Source organism: Anas platyrhynchos, chromosome 9 (assembly GCF_047663525.1).
Source record: "Anas platyrhynchos isolate ZD024472 breed Pekin duck chromosome 9, IASCAAS_PekinDuck_T2T, whole genome shotgun sequence".
Taxonomy (NCBI): domain Eukaryota; kingdom Metazoa; phylum Chordata; class Aves; order Anseriformes; family Anatidae; genus Anas; species Anas platyrhynchos.
Genome location: NC_092595.1, coordinates 12,883,795 through 12,905,880, shown reverse-complemented (window position 1 = coordinate 12,905,880; position 22,086 = coordinate 12,883,795). Strand labels below are relative to the sequence as shown.

The window sequence follows — 22,086 nt, the reverse complement described above, 5'->3', positions numbered from 1 at the left end:
TGTCCATAATCTTGTCCTGTGTGGCTGATCTCCACTGCACTGCATCCCTGTGCATCCTGCTCTGCTGTATTGTAACAGCAGAATATTGTTGTTACTGAGGTTCAGCTGTAAATACTTTCTGCTGTAGCCTGTAGCATCAACAGTTGCTGTTAGGCATGCCAAAGGTGTCCCTGCTGTCTTGTTTTCAAAGTAATATGACAATAATATCTCATTAGAAGCCAGGCAATATTATGGAATTAGATGACTAAGGTACCTAACTAATTAGCCTTTTGCTTTTAAGCCTGGAAAATCTGGTTCTGATTTGTGTGTAAATGTTTGCTGTGTTACCTGCAGAGCACGGAGACTGAAGCAGCAGTCACCCACGATAATTTGAGGCTGGCATGGTATTTGACAGTGTTATGGATGTGAAACCCTTTGTGCGAGGAGCAAACAGAAAGAGCTCTGTGGCCCTTCAGAGCAGCGGGTCACTGATGGAATAGGAACAGCCCACGGGTTGCACACTGGTTCATGTGGCTTGTGTGCCTGTTTGTGCACCAGGCCTCCCTGCTTTCCTGCTCTGTGTGCAGTGTCAATAGCTCGTATTTTCTGTCTGTGTCAGTATGCCTGTCTGCAGGCTGCATCACTGCTACTTGTCCCTCTTAGCAGCGCGTCTTTCTCCTCTGTTGAGCAGGATAAGAATGGAGATGGAGCCAGGGAGCTGAAGAACATGAAGTCAGATCGCATGAAAGTGCTACAGATGAATGTGTGCAGTGACGAGGAGGTGGCTCAGGCTGTGGATTTTGTGAAGGCGACCCTGAAGGACCCAGAGGAAGGTATGTGGGGATCTTTGTTTCTCTGGGCCAGCAGCATCTTTGGTGTGCTCATGGAATCCTTCTAGTGGAGCAGGCCCTACTCTGGCCAGGTTTTTCCTGCTCTGCACTGCCCAAACCCAATTAGCAAGCCTGGAGGCCTGCACGTGTGTGACTGACAGGCCGGGCTGTGCTCAGGCTGCTGAGAAATCCCCTGTGGCCACCACTTCAGGGGCAGGGCAAGAGACCAAGACTGGCTTAGAGGGTAAGGCTTTAACCCCACATCCCATAAAAAGTGATGTGTGGCAGCACATCCCCAACAGCCTGCCTTTCTCCTTGAGTGTCCGTGAAAGCATAGGGTGGCCAGACCCCGATTCCCTTCTGGTGCTGCTGTTGGAGCCTGGCTCACACAGACGTTTTTGTAGTGACCCTGCTAGAGGGGAGGCCACGGGCTCTGGCTGCTTACTGATATCCCCTCTGCGGTGCTGGCACAACCTGCTTGTGTAATTGAGTGCTGAGCTGGTCTGTAGGACTGATCTGCCCCCAAACCTGGACTGGTCTTTAGCCAGGCCAATCCATGTTTTATTTGCCATGCAACACCCCAGTGGTAATAGGACACATAATCCAGGATGGGCTCAGCACAGACCACCTTATTTCACCTGCCACCTTGGGCGTGAGTCCAGCTCAGGGGCCCTAGGTGCATGTGGAAGAAGATAATAGTCCCTGGAAGGAAGCAGGCTTGCTTCCTTCTGGCAAACCTGTGTGGGGCTGGAAAAGCAGCAGGGTGCTTGTGGTAGGAGCAGCCCATGGGAGCCCAAGCAGTTCAAGATGCTGCTGGTGCCAAGGTGCTCGATGTCTACCCTTGCACTGGTCTGTGGGCTTGCTTGGTGCCTGGGGAAAGATTGATGGCCACATCACTGCTGCAGCACAGCTCGGCTCCTGGACTGAGCTTCAGACAGCTCCTCCTGTGAGTGGTTTGGCCATGGGATGCGAGCTTACAGCCAGAGCCTGGTGCAACACCTCTCCTCTTCCCATGTTCTGAGGTTGTGAGGCTTTCTTGCCCTGCTGTGGTTTCTCTGCAGTCTCTGTGCAAGTTACGAGCTGGGCAGCAGCTGAAGTTTCATATCAGTGGCTACAGGACTTGTGGGTTGTATGGCCGGAGGGTGATCGCTCCTCTTGAGGCATGGGTGAGGCTGCCATGGGCATGTCTTTGTTCATACAAACATACAAAGCTAGTAAATAACAGTAGCTCTAATACCCTTGCAAATTGTGCGAGCACACCCTTCCTCCTGGAACAAGCATGTGAAATGTAACTGAGTGACGTACGAGCTCTGTTCCCACACATGCTCTCTCTGCATGATTTTTCTTCCTACGCGACCATCCAGCCCTCGCTGCACATTTCACAGCTCCTCAAGCTTTTCCTGAAGAACCCAGCAACAGCCGTGGTGGCTCAGAGCCATTTCCCGCTGAGTGGGGACTTGTAAGGGGGCAGCTCTGTTGCTTCTCTAAACGCAGCAGTGTTTGAAAAAACCTGGTGTGTAGCTGTAACAGTGAAGTCTTGCGTCCTTGATCAGCGAGTTGGACTGGTTCCTCCTGCTCTTGAGAGCCTTACCCTGGCATTGCTTGCTGCAGCACAGTGTGCAGAGCAGTAAAGGCTTCTTTTTAGGAGCCTCAGCGTGACGGAGGTTTGGGGCTTAACAACAAATAGTGCTCAGTCAAGTCTGCATTGAGACTGAGGTGCCTTGCACACCAAGTGCGGCCCCAGAGGAGGGAGCACAGGACAGTTCTGTTACTTTTCTACCTCTTCCCTGCGCTATGTACATGAGGCTAAAGTCATTTTGATGGGAGTGCCGCTGTTTGTTTTCACAATCCTATGTAGTTCCCACTGTATTGTTGACATTAAAGAACTCATGGTGATAAGGCCCTGCTCTGTAAACATACCACTGTCCGGCCAACAGCCTCGTGACCAGGTAACTATCAGTGTTTGGGTCTGTACGTAGCATAACCTGAGTGCTGGGCAGACAAATTCCAAGCACGAAGTATTGTAAATAGCTTTTTTGTGAAAGTCCCTGCATCTAGCCACATAACACAAGAAATGGGAAATGGTTACAGAGTAGTTTAGAACCAAGAATACACTGCAGATGTCAGTCTGGGACTGCCAATTTAAGTCTTTTGTGGTCCTTGGTAAATCCCTGCCAAACTTGATGTGCATAGCTTCTTGTTACTCGCGAAATTACACTATCAAATGCTCTGTTACCATGGAGGTCCTGCTGGAGATTAGAGACTGCTTTGCAGCAACGCAGGGGACCCAATTCAGGCTGAGATGCTGTGCTGGATGCCAAATGAGCATGAATTTCTGAGTGATCTTGGCCCATTAAAGCTGACAGCTTCGATAAGTGCACTGGTGACAGGCAGGGAATCTTGGACAAAGCAGGAATAAAACTACCTGACTGCATTTAGAAACTTGGATTAATGAAACAGAGGTAAGGATAAGGTAAGGAGCAAGATGTTTTCTTGGCTTTCGCTGCAGGCTACCACAGAGCTGTTACCTGAAACAGCCTCTGGGGTTGTTCTGGAGGAGGATAGAGGTGCAGGCCAGCGAGCTGACCTAGGGGAGCAGTGTTTGCCACTGTCTGCTAGAAACAGAAATGCAGGGCAGGAGGGGTGCTGGGACACCAACCTGACGGTTGGGAAATGCTGGAGTGATGGCAGCTGCGACGGGTGAGTAGGTGAATCTATTCTGGGACAGATGACAAGGGAATGGTTAATGCATTGTTATCACTAGGTAGGACATGACCTCCTCTGTACACAGCTGGCCAAAAGCCTGCAGGGAAAACGAACTCGGCAGGGAGTCTTACTGGGGCCATCATGTGAGTAAACAGCCAGTCTAAGAAGGGCAAGCTGGGCTTCTTAAATGCTCCCAGAGGACAAATTCCATTGGTATTTATTGGGCAGAGCTGGGATATTACAATTTACTTGCAGGACTGCATTTAGTACAATATAAGGTGACTATCTCACCATGAATAAGTACAAGCTGGAAGTTATTAAAAGACTTGGTTACATCAGAGCACAGGAGATACAGAGCAGACACTGGGCAAACAGCCCAAAATTTTTTGGAGAGCTTGATAAGCTTATCATCAGGGTGGCATGACATGGGTGACTTTTGATAGCAGTGTCTGAGCTCCCTGGTCACGAAAACTTCTTCCTAGCTCTGCATTTGTTCCTAGTGGTAAGACAAGGGTTGGGGAGTAGAAAGGGGCCCCAGTTCCCGCTGGCTACTTACACGGTGAAAAATAAGGATGTGTAGCAGGACTTCTAATGAGGAACAACTCCGAACAACTCTGTTATCTTGTTCCAACTCTTCTGTTTGTTCCTACTGCAGTTTATGGCTGCAGAGACGTGCTACAGCAAATTCACAAAGTGTGGACTCAGTCCTGCAGATGTTTGCCGTAGGTACTCCTGCAGTAATCGCTCGAAGGGTCAGATACTGCATGCACAATAAAAGTTTGTAAATGCTAGTATTTCTAAGAGTTGGTTGTAAGTTTTCCATGTCCTGGTATAGTTAGGTTTGAGGGAGTCCAAATATCTGGACGAAATTACAGGAGCTGGTAACTGGGCCACAAACCTGAAGATCAACACTGTGCACTTCCCAAAACAGCGAGTCACATCCCAGAGATATGAGGTAGATTTAGATTTTAAGATACTTGCTTTCCTTCTGTTTTTGTTGGTTTGTTTTTTAGTTGAGGGAGAGTCCAGCCCCTCCAGATTGCAAGAGGACATGATCAAGTCACTGAGTGAAGACAAACTCAGAACCTACGGGGGGCATAAAAGAGGGTCAGGGAGATCCAGCTGTGCAGACCAAGTACAGCCTCTGCCCTTAGAGGGAGACATTCAGGAAAGCTGTGCTTATGCCCTCCCCCCACCATCCCAGGGACTCCAAACAAGCCCTGCTAGCTTCACATTTGGTATTTTTAGAGTGTATTTTTTCTCCTTGCTGGGTTTTCCTGTACAATTTATTTTCTACAAAAGCTCACGCTTTTTTGTCGAGGAGTTGGGTTACTCTGAACAAAGAGGGCTGCTTCTCTCTGACACTCTTCCTTGTTCCGCTCCTTAACCATGCGCTTGTCGGCAGGTCTGTGGGGCCTGGTGAACAATGCTGGTGTCTCGACCTTTGGAGAGGTGGAGTTTGCAAGTTTGGACAACTACAAGGAGGTGGCAGAGATCAACCTGTGGGGTACCGTGAGGGTGACGAAGGCTTTCCTGCCTCTCATTCGCAGAGCTAAAGGTACGTGCGGTGTGGCTAGGCTCAGAGAGCTTCAGCAGCACAGCAAAGAACTGTAGCTAAAAGGGATGAATCAGACTCTGCTTTGGGGAATGCCCGTGCAGTCCAAGGAGGCTGTCTGAGGCATGCAGGCAGAACAGACAGCAATGTTTGATGTGTTGTGCAAGGATTCAGTGACACCTGCCACTGCTGGGGGTCAGTCTAGGCACTGCAAAGGTGCGATCTTAAACATCCCAGGATACTAAAGATCTTCAGGCAGTGCTGGCAGATAGGACACAAGACCCTGGGCCACCTTTAGAAAAAGTGACTGGGACCAGACAAAATGCTTCTGGCCTCCAAAGTCGCACCAAATGTTATGTTTGGACAGCTGAATCCCTTCGTTACTCAGTTTGCAGCTGATTGCAGAGTGATGGAGTCAAGAAGAGCCATCTTAGATAACTTACAAGAAGATGGTTACCATCAAAACTCTTTGTTTTAGTGGGGAAAAAATAGCTACGTATGAGCAAAACTCTGAAGAGCTTCTTTATTTAGCACGTGTGGGAGAATGCTGGCACAGCTGTGCGCTCTGTGAGGACAGAAAGGGGTTACATGGAGCACATTGCTCAGGTACCATTTTTAGAAAGTAAGCACCCACTGAAGAAGCCCATCTCGCTACAAAAGGCGTTTACCCATCAGGTCAATAGGTGGCTTGCACAGTCCCTCCGAACTACTCTTAGGTCTGGAATGAGAGAGCAGAGCCACCCACTTGTTTCTCAGCTAAAATTTCAAGCTGCAGAAGGGCGTCGTACTCCACGGCTGTGCAAATCCTCTCCGCAAAAATAGCTGCTGAGATTTCAAGGGCCTGTTTGTGAGTGCAGCTGAAACCATAATGAGACACAGCTTGTCCTGGGGAAGGACAGAGCTGCCCACTACTGCTCTCACTGTCTCTGGGCAGTGCGTGATTGAACACAAGCTGCCAGAGCTCTGCATCAGGCTGCCATGGGCTACAGGTAGGAGTTAGGAAAAGAGCTCTTTGCTACCCCATAGCAGCATGTCAGGTGCTCCTCTCTGTTCGTCCCAGGCATGTTACACTCCAGGCAGCCCTGGGCAGCCAGCTGGGTGAGCAGGCTGCACTGCTCGTGCTGCGGGTTCAGAGAAACCTCCCCTGGTTCTGATGATGCACGCTGCTGTAAGAGCACCCAGCTGGTAGCCTCAGAAGATATGGGTACTGCCTTACTTGGAAAGTAGAAGGAGAGAGATGTCTTGCATGCTTTGGAAATCTTTTGTAATGTGGAGGAAGGCACGTGTACTGCCCACGGAGGGGGTCAGCCTTTCCTGATTCAGGGGAGAGATGCTTCTTGACAGGGAGTTTGGATCCCCCTTCAAGATACAGATTTTACAAATCGGTGTCATCCAACAAAGCACTTGTTTAGCGGGGTGTTCTGACTGCCTCTTCTGCAGCTCCTCTTGACCTCCTAGCTGGGAACAGCCAGCCCATCACCTCTCCTTACTCTTTCCCCCCCAGGCCGTGTGGTGAATATCACCAGCATGTTAGGACGGATGGCGAGCCCATCCCGCTCCTGCTATTGCGTTTCCAAGTACGGGGTGGCAGCCTTCTCTGACTGCCTGCGGCAGGAGATGTACCGCTGGGGTGTCAGGGTCATCCTCATCGAGCCCAGCAACTTCGTGGCCGCGACCGGCATCCTGACCGAGGACGGCATTGACAGGCAGGCCGAGGCGCTGTGGAGCGGAGCCGGCGACACGGTGCGGGAGGACTACGGGCGCGAGTACTTCGCTCGCCACGTGGCCACGATGAAGTCCTTCGTTAGCAGCAGCCTGAAGGACATGTCTCTGGTGCTGAATGACATCAGCGATGCGCTCACCTCCACGCGTCCGAACAACCGCTACAACCCCATGGAGACCTGCTGGTGGGTGAGGCTGCAGGTCATGACTCACCTGCCCACTGCCCTCGCTGACTGGCTTTACGTGCCCGGAGCCACGCTGTGAAGGGCTCACTTAGGCCTGTCCTGCACCTGCTGCTGATGCCTCTCCCCTGTAGGTGCCTGTGCTTTCGCTTTGGGTTATGGCTTCAGTTTGTGTGTTGTGGGATGCTGAGAGAAGCATGGCTTTTCTGTCTTATCCCTAATTTTGGTCGTTGTGTTTCCTGTTGCCCTGATTAAAGTTGAAAGATATTTTCCTTTTAACCGTGGAGAAGGCAGAGGAAGGTTAACATAATGGGTCAAATATGTGGCTGGTGTAACTAGGTCAGCAGAGTTCCCTTAGTGATAAATTTGGCTCTTTAATGGGCTCTTGCTTTTCCTTACAAGGACGGGCTGGTAACAGCAGAGCAAAGCTGTTGCTATGAGATGTCTCAAAGGGAAAAATCTAAAATGGGAAACAAAAGCTGAGTTTTCCATTTGATTCAAAATGGGTCAGTCACAGCCTTGCTTTGTTTTGATGGTACTGGTAGGAAGCTCTGCTACTCCATGACTGCCTGCTCTTTCCTTGAAGACAACACCAGTGCCTCTAAACAGCCTCATTACCAACTGCAGGGCAGGGTTCATCCCTCCCAGCACTGCGGCCAGGGGCTGCCAGAGCCAGTGACTGCAGACAGACAGGGCTGGGCAAAGCCCTGCTAACAATGGGCGAGGTCTGAGCCATCCCTCAGGATGCTGGGCCTGCAGCCTCTCTCCCCCCACTGCAGACGAGGTTTGTGGGACAGGCTTGAATCTGGTGTAGCAAACAGATTTGTCACCTCTAACTGCTCCATCGGGTACTGTGCAGTCAGAGCGGCCTGACTACGAGCTCTGGAAGGGTGCTTCAGGTAACACATTTCCTTTACTTAATATCGCACAAGGAAATTTCCATTTCACATGTGATTGTCTCCTCAGCACTCCTGATAACTGGTAGGAGCTACTTTTGCACAGTGTCCCCAGGGGTCTCTCCTGTTGGCCATATCCAGGACTTTGAGGCATTTTTCCAGGTGCCAGGGCTGCTGGGCTTCACAGCACGCTCCTTTCTGAGCAGTGACCTCCAGCAAAGCTGCTAGTGGGAATCTGCTCTCACACTCTACATGCCAGTTTCCCATTCAGCTGCTAAACTTGGTTCTGTTTTTAACTATGTGTGCTTAAGTGACTATGAAAAGAGCTTGCCATTTGTTCTTCCCTCATCTGTCTCAGCTAGCTGTGACTCGGAAGCTGTGCCATAAACTTTTTATATGCCGGTGTCTGTGACTGCTTGGAGTCTGGGTGCAGCTGTGAGTGCTGTGATGCCTGAGGAGGAAAGCAGGCTTCCCCTGGAGATGCTGTGGAGGTAGCTTGTATTACAAGTAACTACAGAAAGTGCCAGCCATGCAGTTCTTCATTCTAGATCACCAGCACGTGGAGGTTGTCTGGTTTCCAGGGCCAAGAGCAATCCCACTGGGCCTCAGCTTGTTTAAACAGTGTTGAAATCACTTCTACCCCAGCACTGTGAAATGTGGGTAATGATAAGGAGCAATGATTTGCACAGAGAGAAAAATAAACTGTGAGATTTGTGAAGCACACGTCCATGGTTCTGGTGCTCATTTCTATGTTGTCTTTTTCCCCCTCTGAATCTGAGACTGGGTGTTAATTGGGCTCAGTGATTAAGGAGATGGCCATGGTTCTGCGGGTGTTTGGGCTGTTAGTGAGTGCAGGTAGTCTTCACTGAAGAAGGGGGATGATATTGCCTGTTTTTAGGATGTAAAAGGAGAAGGCAAAGAGCGAGTTGCTCAGGTTTATATGGAGGAAAGGGCAAAGGGATGTTCAAGGTGATGGCTTCAGTTGCCAGTACAGCTCTTCTCTGCAAGGTGCTTTTGTTCTGGGGCAGTGACAAGCACAGGATTCTTCCTCCACAGGCTCCTCGTCTGTGCTGCTGGTGGGAATGGGTAGAAGAAGAAGGACTTACAGAAAAGTTTCCCCAGAAAAGCCCTGTTTGGGGGCTCTGCTTGGGAGAGCTCATTCACAGTGCCTGTCCATGCCCAGTCTTTGTGATGTTTAACGAGTCTCCAAGTTGTCCCTCCTCTGCCTAGGTCTCGGCTGTGCAGGTAGGGGATGCTGCATCCAACTGTGTCTGTCTGTGTCCGTGTAAGTGCACTGCCTGAGCTGCATGTGGCTTTTTGAGAACAACAGCGCATTTGCAGTCTCACAGCTCCCATGTTTCACTAGCAAAAGACAGCCAGAGAGAGGCCTCTGCAAATGCACACATTATCAGTATTTGTGTTTGATGTGGTTTCCTCAAATGACACCGTTGGGAGAGCGGTGATATGCGTTATTCGTTGCCTCAGCATTCTGCATGTAATTAATCCAAGTGCTACAGCTGCCTGGTAATAAGGATTAGCTCTTCTTACAGACGGAACGGAGACTTGCGAGCCAAGAACTGTCCAAGGCCGTGCAAGGACCTCATGCCAGAGCCATGGCTGCGATTTCACAGCATGTGAGCACCAGCCCCTTCCTCTGCCCCTCTGAGAAGAGCTCAGGTGAGCTGCCAGCACCCGGTCTGACTTCTGCCTTGGTGGGAGCTCCGAGTGGATGTCGGGGTGAGAGGAGCAGAGCGCAGGCATGGGAAGAGCAAGTGTCAAATGTTTCTGTATAGTGCAGGTGGGCACGTGAGCTGTGAGCTGGCAGAGAAAGCCAAGATGACCGAGCAGGTCCCTTCCCATTCTGAACTTCCTGTGGCTGCTCAGTGTCCACTGAAAACTTGTTTGTGAAATCTGTTCCCTGAGGCAGCTAAACCTTTGTTTTGTGCTGTGGGGTTGCATCTGTGCAAACGTTGAGGGCAGATTGTTGTCTTGCTGATGAATAACAGAGGGAAGAAAATTCCATTTGGCAGTGACCTCCAAAGCTGGAGGACAGGGGAGTTGGAAGAAAGCTCAGTGGAAATCCTGTGGAAGTCCCTGCTCATTGCTGATGTGGTGTCCTGTGAGGAGTTAGGCTGCCAAAGGTGCCTGTGGCTTTCCTTTCGGGGCAAGCTGCCCAGACCATGGCACTTGTTCCTTTTTCTGCACGTTCCTTATGATGCTTTGGAAGATGGCCAAAGTACAGTTCCTTGATACATCCTTCAGCTTTTGCAAAATGTTTCTGTTTTCATGTTCAGATCAGGATGGTTCTCTGTGATAACTCTGGGAGCCAAGAAGTCGTCCTCTGCGTGGTGTGTTTGCTCTGGTCTAGCTTAACAGCAAGGGGACTCCTGGGGCCCCCCAAGTGAGCACTGTGAACCTGTCTGGGTACTCCAAATAGCTCCAGGTTCTCTTTGTATCAACCACAAAACAAGTCCCAAAACAGTGACAAGTCCCAGTGCGTGTCCCTGACGTCATGGCACCTGTGGCTCTTGGCTGACACCCAACTTGAAACCTCCACTAGCAGCAAAGGGAGAGATGGAGTTTAGAAGACAAAGTTTATTGCAGGTGGAGTAAATAAAGATCATCTACAAAAGTCAAGAGGAAGCAGAAGGCTTGTCTAAGCTGCAAAAGCTGCAGAGGAAGTGGTTTGTCTCAGGCAGGGGCACGAAGTTGCTACGGAGATACCCCAATGATAGTCTTCTATGTCTTTACCTGTACGCTGAGCTGCACAGGCAGTGAGGCTGTATGCTTCTTCCTCTGGGCTCCAGGAGTCTTTACCACTGCTGCAGGTGGGTGACATCCTAGGTTTGCTGATCTCATACGGCTGAGAGCTCAAATGGTTGCAGAATCAGTCAGGAGGTGGATTATATCAAACGTGAACTGTTTTGTACTGGAATTACACCCTGCAGTCTGCTTGGCTGAGGGAAAAACAGCATTTGGAGGAGAAATGCATTTGGTCTGACAAGGAGATGAGGCTCAGGGTTTCAGATGCAGAAGCTGGAAATGCATGTGCCATCCTACCCAGCACTTCTGCTAGCTGGAGCCATGGGTTTAAACCACCATGCAGAAATTCAGTTGGATGTTGCCCTTGAAAAGAAATCAAAGAAAAACAGCGTTATCAGCTGGAGGGAAATAATAATAATAATAATAATAATAATAATAATAATAATAATAATAATAATAATATGTCAAATGAAGATTAGAAAGCTGTACTGAAAACCTCTACAACAGGCACCACGTGTGAGTAAGGCTGCTGAATCCCTGTGGTGATCGATGCTGGCTCAGCAGCACCCAGCTCTACAACAGTGCCACCCAGTGCACCTGAAGTGGGAGACTTGCTTAGCATTTTGCAAACTGAAGACCCAGGAAACACGGAATGGTTTTATCTTCCTGGCCTGGAGGCTGCCCCAAACACAGAGATGCTGTGTAAACAGCAACACAACAGCAACAGCAGCACCTGCCTTTCTGGCTGGGGTTTCCAAAGGTGAGTTTTCAGCTTCTTGTTCGACCACAGTGCTGAGAAATGTCTTAGAAACAAACCCAAACCAATACCAGCAAGTTTCTCAGCTGGCAACTTGAGCAATGGGGATGGGAGAGATGCTACAAATAGCATGAGAATTTGTAACAGAGCCAGCTCCACCTCCAGGGCCTGGCCTGGAGCCAGCCAGAGTTAATTCATTCCCAGTGGAGCTGGGAGCCTGAGGGTACTACTGATACAGCCCTGTTGTGTTCTCCCCTAGCACTTGTTCAGGGAGGTAGCAGAGCTGAGGCTTCACCTAAAAATAATGGTGTGAAATAGTAGTTTTGCTTACCAAGAGAAGCTTACCAGCAGCTTACCAAGAGGCACAAAGCTGGGTGATCTTCAGCATGCAGTGCCTTCTCGTGCAGCATCTCTATAGCAAAAAGCTCATCACATCACTTCAGGATGACTGCACCACCAAGCTGTGCTGTGAGCACAGCCCCAGCTCCTGGCACGTGTGGTGTGGGCTGGCCAACAGCAGCGCCTCGCTGGGGCTGGGGCAGCTCCGGGCACGGGGCTTGGCCAAGCCTGCAATCTTTGTGGTTATCGTGTCCATTATATAGCGAACACACAGCAATTCACTTCCCTCGGGTGGTTTAATGCCTCTCTCTGAGGGCGGTTTGCCTCCCAGCCCTTACTGCAAGCAGAGCAGTAACAGAGCAGCCCCTGCCCACCCCCGTACCTGTGGATTTGCAGTACTGCTTTCCAGCCACAAAACTGTCCACCACCAAAACCAGGTGCTTTGGCCCCTTGTCTGTAAGGTTTTTGCCATGCAGGAGCTGGCAGGTGATGTGCAGGGCACTGCAGTTTCCCTGTCCTTGCCACCATACAGCTGGAGCAGCTCTGGTGACTGAAATTGAAGAAAATCTCTGCTACGATTGTAGAGCAAGCATTTGGGGAAGTTATCAGGTAAGAGCTAGATTGTTTTAGTGCTGTAATGTGAAGACTTCTGTAGTGCTGTAACACAGACTTCTGGCTAGGACTGAGCTCCAGCAGCTCTGCTCCTGGCACTGCCGCGGGCTTGCCAAGCTCTGAACAGCTCGCTCGGCCTGTGCTGAGCTCCCTCACCTCCCGCACCACCTCTGCCACTATGCTGGAAGTGTGCTGGAAAGTGGAAAACCAACAAGTATGTGCTGCACTGCCTAGCTGTTGTTTGTCTCGTTTTGTTGGGACCAACATCAGAATAGGTGTTCGCTCTCCCCATTTCCATAGGCTGAATTACTTTGGGTGGTAGAATAAAAAATACGGCAGCAGTCTCCTGCATGAAGGCTGCTGCAAGGGACTTATAAAGTCCTCTCAACGTTTATAGCCTGGGGCAGGAAGGTGCCAGGCTGAGGGCAGACATTAGCACTCCTGAGCTGCTTTTAACCTGGCCCTGAGGTTAACCATTGCCCCACGGGCATGTGCCCACTGACCCTGAACAGCAGCCTGGGGAAAGCTCCGCATCGTCTTCTGCTGCCTAAGTGCCGCCAGAGCAATCACGCTGCCTCCTGGGGTCAGGTGCTGCACGAGAACTCATTTTCCTGGTGAGACTTTAACCAGTCTCCATGGCAATCAGTCAGCAGGCTGCCAGCACCCCGTGTCCTTGCCTCTCCTTCCTGTGTGCTGGCTGCCCAGGGGTGCTCAGGCGGTGGGTGCGCAGCACAGCACCTTCCCTGTGTGTGTCTGGGCCCTCTTTTCTCTCCTCTGGTGCTTTTCCAGCCCCTGAGCCACACACGAGCTGCCTGCTTCCTTCAGGAGCAGGAGCCCCCAGCAGGAGGCGGGCAGGGAGGTGGCTGCAAGCACAGGCACTCAGGGGCTTGAAACCAGTCCCAGGTTGTTCACCCCATCCCTGGGAAGTTCCTGTGATGCTCCGGTACCTCTGTCCTGGTTTGGGAAGTTTTTGCTCTGTTCCATGGATAACAACTATTTTGTAAGAATAATCATGGCAGGGACTGAGATTATGACATGTGTTTTTGGAAAAATTCAAAGTAATTGGATAAAGCATCCATTGCCTCACTCCACGTCTGTTTGTACTGAAATACAGGCCTGGCTCGTGTCCCTGGGGGTGAAGCACAGATAAAAACTGCTTTAAGGCTGTATGAATTATTCCTAAATTCTCCTAACTCGTTTGATTGAAACTTGCCATGAAAGGTCTCTCTGTGCCATTTCAAAGTGTAGCTATGTATTGAAACATAGTCAGAGCACTGACCACTGAATTTATGTTACTTATTTTCAGTATAACATAAACTCCAGCCTAGCAAACACTTAGCCCTGTGTTTCACTGTAAGGCATGCGTGCTCTGGCCTGGTGGCCTCAGTGCAGCTATTCATGGGCAAAGCCACCGCCTAGGCTGCTGTCTCTCTGATCTGCAGCATGTGCTGAAAGATGTGACTCGGTCTCTCTGAAAAGGGGTTCTTAAAATCCTCTACCCACGTGCTGTGAACCTATAGCATGAGGAACACGTGGGTTGTATATAGGTTACAGCAGCTATAATTGTGTAACTGCGTTAATGCATTCCGGAGCTAAGGTGCTGCAACATGTGCTCGCTGCAGAAAGTAGTGCCGGGGCTCAGCCAGCCGTGCTTGGGCACCTCCTGCACAGCCCCGGCAATGCTGCGAGCAGATCCGTGTGCCTCCCCAGGGAGGACAGAAGGTCCCCCTGCAGGAGAAGCTCTCTAAGTGTGCTTAATGACATTTTTTAAAGCATTTGGAAAATGTTTCGGTATGCTGGGGACCTCTTAAGGACTGCAAAAAAACCATTATGAACACAGAGGAATAAAAGCTCCAGGGGCAGGATGGAGCACGGGAGGCAAGCCCTGGGCTGCCTGGCTCAGGGTGCCCCAGGGTGGCAGCCCCAGGGTGGCAGCACCCTGTGCTGAGCTGCAGCACTCCCAGCACGGCTGTGGGGCCGGTGTCACTGCCCTGTGCTGCAGAGGTGCTACTCTGCCCCCTTCTGCTGCGCCTTGCTGCTGGCTCTTCTCTGCGAGAGCAAAGCCAAGCTGAACGCATGGCATGCCTAGTAGTGTAAGAGGTGATAATAATAATAAAAAAGGGACCTTATTTATCACTGTGCAGTTGACCTTAGTGCAGGGCACTTTGGGGACATGCTGCAAAGCTGGGACCAAGCACTGTCTGAGCTCTGGTTTTTAGGGTGAGCACATCCCCGGGGTGATGTGCTGCTGGACCAGTCTTACTGCCAATCCAGCTCTGGCTCTGCGATGTAGTCCTGTCTACAGAGACTTGTCCCACTCTGCTTTTACCTCTCTGAGCTTATTTTCATTTGCTCTATTTCATTTTTCTCTGCTTTCAGGCAGGTGGGAACCACACTGGCTTCTCTCCCCAGCGACTTTTCTAACCAAACCTCCGCGGTACAGACCAGGCAGGGGAGCCTTCCTCAGAGCCCTGCCACAAAGCCTGTTCTTCAAGGACTATCCCTCAAATAATAACGTCTTGTTTAGCTTTACAACTTTAGAAGTCCCCCTCTTTAGTTTCTCGTGTTTTGAATATATAATTGGATAATTTCCAGGGTGGAGAACTGCTCACTAATTGTATGCAGGTGGATCACGACATCTTTCGTGCACTTGCTTGGACGGAGTTCCCACAGCCCCGGAGGCCAGTTCACGCTTCCAGAGCTTGTCTGCTTCGTTTGGTACCATAACTGTGCTTGGAAATCCTGCACTGTTTTGCACAAACAGATTTCAAAGCGCTTTCTGCCACTCCTAGAAACAGAAGAAGATTCCCACCTGCCCTCCCTTCCTCTGCCTTTTCCCCTGCGGGCTCATTTTTGTCTCTCTACACGTTTCAGCCTGTTTGGCCTTCCCAAAGCCACGTTTCCTTCAGAGCAGGCAGAAAAACAACCACAATGAACTTGCAGGAGGAAAGACAGAGAAAGGGAGGGAAGGCACCTTCTGTACGGGGAAGAGCTGTCCCCTCAGTATGGTCTCGGACCTGGGATGTCCCTCCCCAACACCACAGGTCCCGCAGCGAGGCCCCAGCAGTGGGCACAGGAGGCAGGGCCCTGAGGCCAGGCTGTCCCAGCTCTGCAGCCCCCACACAGCCGGGATGTTCAGGCCCCACCGGGAGATGAAGGCTCCTCATGGGGCCAGCCCTGGGCGAGCAGCTCCCCGGGCAGGAGCTGGTGGCCTCCCATGGGGAGAGGCTGGGCCCGGAGCCCCAGGGCCCCACAGGGCCTCCACCAGAGGCTCTGCTGGCTGCTGTGAGCTTGAGCAGTCTCCAGGCTGTCCTGATGGGATCCCGTCACAGGGCTGAGGTGCTGGTGTTGTCGAAAACCCCATGTCTGTCCCACCAGCCTGCTGTGACAGCAACCCAGGAGCTGCCTGCCATGAGCCTGGCCCTGTCCAACCCCACGTCTACCACGGCCTCTGCTCCCGGAGAAGTGCTTCCACATGGAGCTTATGGCCAACACCGTGATATATACATGTACACCATGGTGCTCTCCAGGTACGTGGGGGAGGTGGATGGAGGAGATGGCATTTTGAAGGAGGAGACACCTCCCTGCCAGGGCTGCTGCCTCAGGGTCTCAGGGCAAGAAGTTCAGGTGCCCTGGTGGGGTGCTGGGGGACACGGTGTGATGAGACAACCTGTCCCTCGGGGTCAGGTCCCCTGGCCTGGCCAGGTAAAGTGTCTCCATCACATAGGTGCCAGGAGCTGTTTTCAGGGTGGTGTTGGGTGCATGATGGGACAACCTCAGCTCCACACAAAGTGGGGTCACCTGCAGACGGAGCTTCAGTGGCATGGAGTGTCCTACCTGGCCCTCAGCTGGCTGGGTTTTGTCTGCAGCTCTGGCTTACGGCAGCAAGGCTTTCCCTTGCTGCACCCGCTGCTGCCTCCCCATGTGCCCAAGCACCCCACACACACCTCGCCCCCCAAGCCTGTCCCGCTCCGCCCTCCCCTCTGCTCCTGCCCTGCAGCTGCTTCATCACCCAGAAATGTGGGGGAGGCTTCATTCCTGCGCAAAGTGCTCCGAGCGTGTCTCCTGCTCCCCCCTTGCCTGGTTTCCCCCGGCTTCTCCTTCCTGTCCTCCCACCCCTGCTCCAGCTTCCTGCCCTTTGATGTGCCTCCGCTCCTTTGCTCCCGGGCAGGAGCCGCCTGCCAGGTGGAGGTGAGCGCTCCCCACCCCACAATTAGCTGTGATCGAAGGTTCAGCTTTTCCCTGACCCCTTGCTCCATGTGGCCAGGCTCACAGCACCACCATGGCCAGCAGAGCCCAGCAGTGTGCCCCTCGAGATGGTGGGACCAGCCCCAGGCAGGTCCCAGCAGCCAGGGCTCATCTACCTCGGCTCTGCTTCAAGGCACCCAGGGCTGCCCTGGCCTGGCCCTATACCGATGGCCTTTTGGGGTGGCATTGGCTCTTGGGGTGTCATTTGGGCAGCCAGGGGCTCCTGAGCGTGTGTGCGTATGTGTGAGGAGGGCACATGGTGCATGTGAGAGCACACATGGAGTGAAAGTCTCAGCAGAGATAAGATTTTTGGAAATGTAGTTGAAGGCACGGAGCATCCTGCCTGTTACTCAACTCTCCTTGCATAACCCCCGGGACCGGCAGCGTTCACAGCTGACTGCGCCGCTGTCAGAATCATTTGGTGGGCACTTGTTGGAAAAACCGTCAGGTCAGCACGGAGCTAATTGCACAGGCATCTTCCACTCATAATGAGATTTAAAAATCTAGAAAAATACCTGCCAAATACTTTGCAGCTCCCCGGATGAGCCTGCGATGCCTCTCGGTGCTTAATCCTCCCCGTGTACCAGGGCTGACTGGGATGGGGACGGTTCGGAGCCTGCCTCGAACGAGCACCGCACACACTGCTGGCCACGTGCCATTGCCCATGTCACCTAACAGACTCATGCTGTGACAGTCCTCCCGGTGTGGTGGCCTGGCAGGTGTGGAGGAGGCAGCGTTCCCCCTCCGGGCAGGAGTTTCACCCTGGTGCTGGTCCCCGTGCTGCATCCCCTGGGATGCTGGCCGTGTCCCTGAGCACGCTGCCACTGCCCTGAGCATCTGCAGGGGCTCGGAGTCCCCCAGCCAGGCATGGGGCAGGGGTCACACATCGCTCCGGGGAGCACGGCGGTGGCTGCTCCTGGGCCAGAGTGAGCAGGGTGGGAGCTGCAGCTGCCTTTTGGGGGCTGTGACCCTTCTCTTTCCCTGCCATCTGCACCCAGGGCCGTGGTGAGGGCTGCTCCTGGGCGCTGCGGGCGGCTGGGCAGCTGGGGAGCTGAGCACAGACACACGGGGCGCCTTTGTTTGCCTGGGTGAGCAGCCAAGTCGCAGCCCATCTCCGGCTTCGTACCAGCTGCAGATCTAAAGCAGCTGACCGGCCCCTCCAAAAAAACAAAACACGTCTAGGACCAGGGAGTGGCTTGCGCTGGTGCTGAATAATGATGGTCCCGGCACGCTTATAAAACCACGAGGCGGAGAGCTCGCTGCAGAGCTGGTCCTGGCAGCCCTGGTCCTCTGCAGAGCATCACTGCACCTCGTCAGCCAAGGTACGTGTCTGAAGGAAGAGAGGCAGTGCCCCTTTGCAGCCTGGGGCTGGGCTTGTCTTTAAAACTTGGGGAAAATGCTACCACTGCTCGCAAGGAGCTGCTGGCCCAGAAAGTGTCCTGACCCTGGGGCTGCACTGAGCGAGCACCAGCGGAGGGGGATGCAGCATCGTGCCCCTGGGCACAGGGCTGGGAGGGTGTGCTGCAGGAAAACGGCCCATCTCCTTCCTCGCAGCACGCCTCGGGGGGTCAGATTGTGCTTTATTTGGTGCTGATGGGGATCCTCACCAGCTTCCCGCAGCGCTGTGAACATCCCGGCACACAAAGCTGTGCTGTCCTACCCGCCGCCTCGCGGGGCCCACCTCAGCCACTTTTCTCCTTCCCAGGTTTCCCACCTGCATCCCGGCACAGCCATGCTGGGCACAGCAGTGCGGCTCTCAGTCCTGCTCGGTCTCCTCGGCTTCGGGAAGGGGCAGATGTTTCACATGGGGCCATGCCCAGACCCCCCCGTGCAGGAGAACTTCGACATCTCCAAGGTGTGACGTGCCTTCTGAAACCTCACTGCGGGCAGCAGGGGGGTGACTGGGCATGGGGTGGGTTTGAAGGGTCCAGCCTGGGAGCTGTGGGGTGATGCTGATCCTGTTCTCTGTGCTCCTGGTGCAGCGCTCGCTCAGCCTCGCGCCAAGCAGGGCTCTGCTCCAGCCCCTGGTGCTCAAAACCTCTCTGGACTTTCTTTTCTCAGTATTTGGGAAAATGGTACGAGATAGAAAAGCTGCCCTCGAATTTTGAGAAAGGAAGCTGCATCCAGGCGAATTACTCACTGAAGGAGAATGGGAAGTTTAAAGTGATCAACAAGGAGCTGCTGTAAGTGTTTGCGTGCAGGCTGTGCCTGCAGTAGCGGGGTTCCCATCACCTCTCTCCTTCTCTCTGGGGGTGATATTTCACCAAACCACCCATTTCTGGGTGTGGGGGTGCTGGGGGAGGCACAGGCTCAGATATTGCTCTGTGTGGCTCCACCACAAGCCCTGGTATCACAGGGTGCCAGGGGCAGGACGAGCACGTGAGCGAGCAGGGAGGGAAGCGCGGTCCCTGCGCTCCCTGGCATGGTGTGGGGACTTTGTTCTGCCTCACAACAACACCACAGCAACACGCTTTGTGTCTGGCAGGGAGCTGCTTCCCTGCTGCTCTCCAGCAGCTCCACATCATCCCTGCAGCTCCCATGCTGGGGATGCCCTGGGCAAGCAAACACCTGCAGGAGATGCAGGAGAGGTGTCCCAACGGGACCGAACACCCCTGTCCTGATTGCAGCAGCTCAGGGCCCTGAAAGGGCTCCAGCATCACCCCTGACCTTGCTGCTGGCAGCCCCACAGATGTGAGATCCCTGCAGCACAGGTGCGAGCAGGCAGCTGGTGCTGGCAGAGGGGACGGTGGCACTGGGGCACACACACACACACGTGCATGCACATTCCCCCTTGTCTTTTACACACAGGTAAAATGAGCTGGAGATACAAAGTGACTCAGGCAAAGTGGCACAGGGCACTGCTGGTGAGACTCTGCCTCCTTGGGTGTTCCTGTTTCACAGGAAACTGAAAGTTTCCTGCCCCACGGGCAGCGTCTAGGTCGGGAGGCATGCGGGGAATAAATGCAATTATAAGACGGGCAGCCAAGTGGCAGAGCCTGCTGCCAGCAGGGCAGTGCTCTGCACCCACAGCGAAACAAACCCCAGCTCACCAAGCAGGGCCAGGTAATTGCTGTGTGGACAAGCGTGCTGCCTTCCAAAAAATGCAGGTGGTTAAACAGTGGTGAACATGTGCCTATGGCCAGGGTCCCACTGTGGTCGCATTGCACTGCTCCTCCTAGCACCATGCTCTCGCTGTCCGTAGGCAGTAGTGACAAGAGTCACCAGGCTGAGCTCTGTCCCCCAGCCCCTAAAAAAAATAAAATAATAATTTGGCACCACGAAGGGCACCACAGGACAGCAGAGCAGGGCAGAGGCGGTCTGCAGGCTGCACAGCGCTATGTGCTTAGTGTGATTTCAAGCTCGCCTAATTCTATTTCTCTCTGTGTCCTTTCCCCCTTAGTTCCAGTGGCAAAGTTAATGAAGTTGAAGGAGAAATCATGCACACGGATGTGAAGGAGCCGGCCAAGCTCAGTGTCCGCTTCAACTGGTGTAAGTCTGTGCGGGGCTGCTGGCGTGGAGCGGGCTCAGCTCCTGTGCAGAGCCACAGAGCCAGGGGTGAACCTGCCTGGGGGCTTGGCAGCACCACAGGGCGAAGGCATGGGGCTTGGAGCAGTCAGTGGTGGTTTGAGGGTGTTTATGAAAAAATCAAAGGGAGAGAGACTGGCAGCATCTCCAGCACTCCAGGCCATTTCACAGATGGGGAGAGAGAGCGCTGCTGGTGCAGGAGGCAGGAACAGGCTTGCTTTTGTGGGCATGGTGGTATGGCGACCAGCCCACACCGCCTCTGTTTACAAGCTCCTTTTAATAGTCTTTAATAATGTGGTTTTGTTTGCTTTTGTCCTCCCCTGTGAATGTAATGCACCAGAGGGGCCTGCGAAGAATGGCGCATTTTGTTCCTGCCGCATGGCACAGCACCTTGTCTGCAGCAACACTTGGGAAAGAGAGAATAAGTCTGCCCTCTGCCCCTCTTATTCTACTTCCTCACACCTTTCCCTTGGTTGTTTGACAGCACTCACATGGTTATTTGGAGGCGTGGGGGGACAAGCACAGGAGGTGCAGGTGCTGCTCACGGGAGCAGCCAGCCCATCCCAGGCACCACGGAGGCACCACCTGCACCCCTCTGCCCGCAGCCCATGCCACGCAGGCACCCTGTACATGGCTACGGGCTGGGCTGCTTTTCGGTGGCCTGGACAAGCTGTGCAGGTCACAGCGTTAACTTCCCAGCAAGACCTTCCAGTTCAGGGCTTCGTGGCTTTCTTGAGTCCCTCTGGCAGAACAAGGAGTCCTGCTAGGGCTTTATAAATCACAGCTCCCTGGGCTGACCACAGCTGCGCAGCTTGGCAGCAGCAGAAGTGGGAGCAGCCCCGGGAGTGAGGCTGTAGCCATCTGCTGTGCAGAGAGGGTCACCTGCCGCGTGTAACCGAGCCCTTCCTTCCCCTAGTCATGCCTTCTGCCCCTTACTGGGTAATCTCCACCGACTACGAAAACTACTCGCTGGTGTACTCCTGCACAAACATCCTCTGGATCTTCCACATTGACTACGCCTGGATTATGTCAAGAACTCCCGACATGCACCCGGAGACTGTGGAGCACCTGAAGAGCGTCCTCCAGTCCTACAAGATCGACACTGAGAAAATGATGCCCACGGATCAGCTTAACTGCCCCGCTGAGATGTAACTCCCAGCACGCAGCCACACAGCACCAGACCAGCTATGAACTTTGTTGCTTTTGTTATTAGCCATTAGATTTCTCTTTGTAACAGAGAAATGCAATAATCCCCTTGCTAATGGTAGTTTGCCAGCCCTGAGTCACTCCGTGCTGTTGTTCCCTCTGTTGCTGTTCTCTGTTTCATCTCACTCTGCCTGACTTTGGCAGAGTGGCTGATTCAAAGCTGATGGGTGCAGAACAGAAACCCTGACGTGCAGGCGTGAAGCTCTGCTGTTGCTGCAAATCCTGCAGCGGGGGGAGGCAGAAAGTTATGAGCTGCTATGTGCAAATGTTAGCCCCAGGGGGAACCATGCACCCATAAGTTGTTTTGATGCTTCTGGGCCCGCCGGGAGCACAGGGTGTCTGAGCACAGGGTGTCTGAGCACAGGGGGTCAGTGCTGCAGCCTGGGGCTGGGTGCTTTGAGCACATTTTCTGGTGTGGGGCAGTAGGTGGAAGCTACTGCCAAGTCAGTAGATCTACTTGCTAGGGTTTGGGTCTGGCCTTTTTTAAAGTCTGAAAATGTCCAGAAAAACAGCATTGCTCCATCCCGGGTGTCTGTACACGTCTTCCTGTGCCCCTTGCGAGGCTGGTCCTGCACTACCCGAGCTCCGAGCGTACCCATTAGCAGACAGAACGAGTGGGGGCTGCTCGCTTGGTCTCTGCTCCCAAGGCTTCCCCCTGCTCATCACCTCCTGTGCACCCACTGTCTCTGCCCCTGCCCTGCCAGAGGCTCTGCTCCAGCTCTGCTCACATAGCACCGCTGCAACTCATTAAAACGAAATCCAAACA

General features: G+C 53.0%; 2 protein-coding genes across 4 annotated transcripts in view; both read left to right on the top strand.

The window, feature by feature from the left end:
* Window positions 1-8,593, top strand: part of LOC101797047 (D-beta-hydroxybutyrate dehydrogenase, mitochondrial) — a 20,130-nt gene extending 11,537 nt beyond the window's left edge. The window contains exons 3-5 of the mRNA XM_038183577.2: window positions 671-812; window positions 4,921-5,073; window positions 6,575-8,593. Coding sequence (XP_038039505.2) covers window positions 671-812; window positions 4,921-5,073; window positions 6,575-7,056 — 777 coding nt within the window. The 3' untranslated portion in view covers window positions 7,057-8,593. The remainder of the gene's footprint in view (window positions 1-670; window positions 813-4,920; window positions 5,074-6,574) is intronic.
* APOD (apolipoprotein D) lies at window positions 701-22,086 on the top strand. Of its 3 annotated transcripts, none has more exons than XM_027464777.3 (5): window positions 701-812; window positions 18,295-18,444; window positions 18,651-18,772; window positions 19,990-20,078; window positions 21,031-22,086. In XM_027464777.3, exons 2-5 carry the CDS (start codon window positions 18,322-18,324, stop codon window positions 21,264-21,266), a joined length of 570 nt encoding a protein of 189 aa, XP_027320578.3. In that variant the 5' UTR covers window positions 701-812; window positions 18,295-18,321; the 3' UTR covers window positions 21,267-22,086. The 3 variants fall into 3 exon arrangements, with proteins under 3 accessions (XP_027320578.3, XP_071898433.1, XP_071898432.1); XM_072042332.1 differs by lacking the exon at window positions 701-812 and adding an exon at window positions 15,720-15,871; XM_072042331.1 differs by lacking the exon at window positions 701-812 and adding an exon at window positions 15,892-17,911.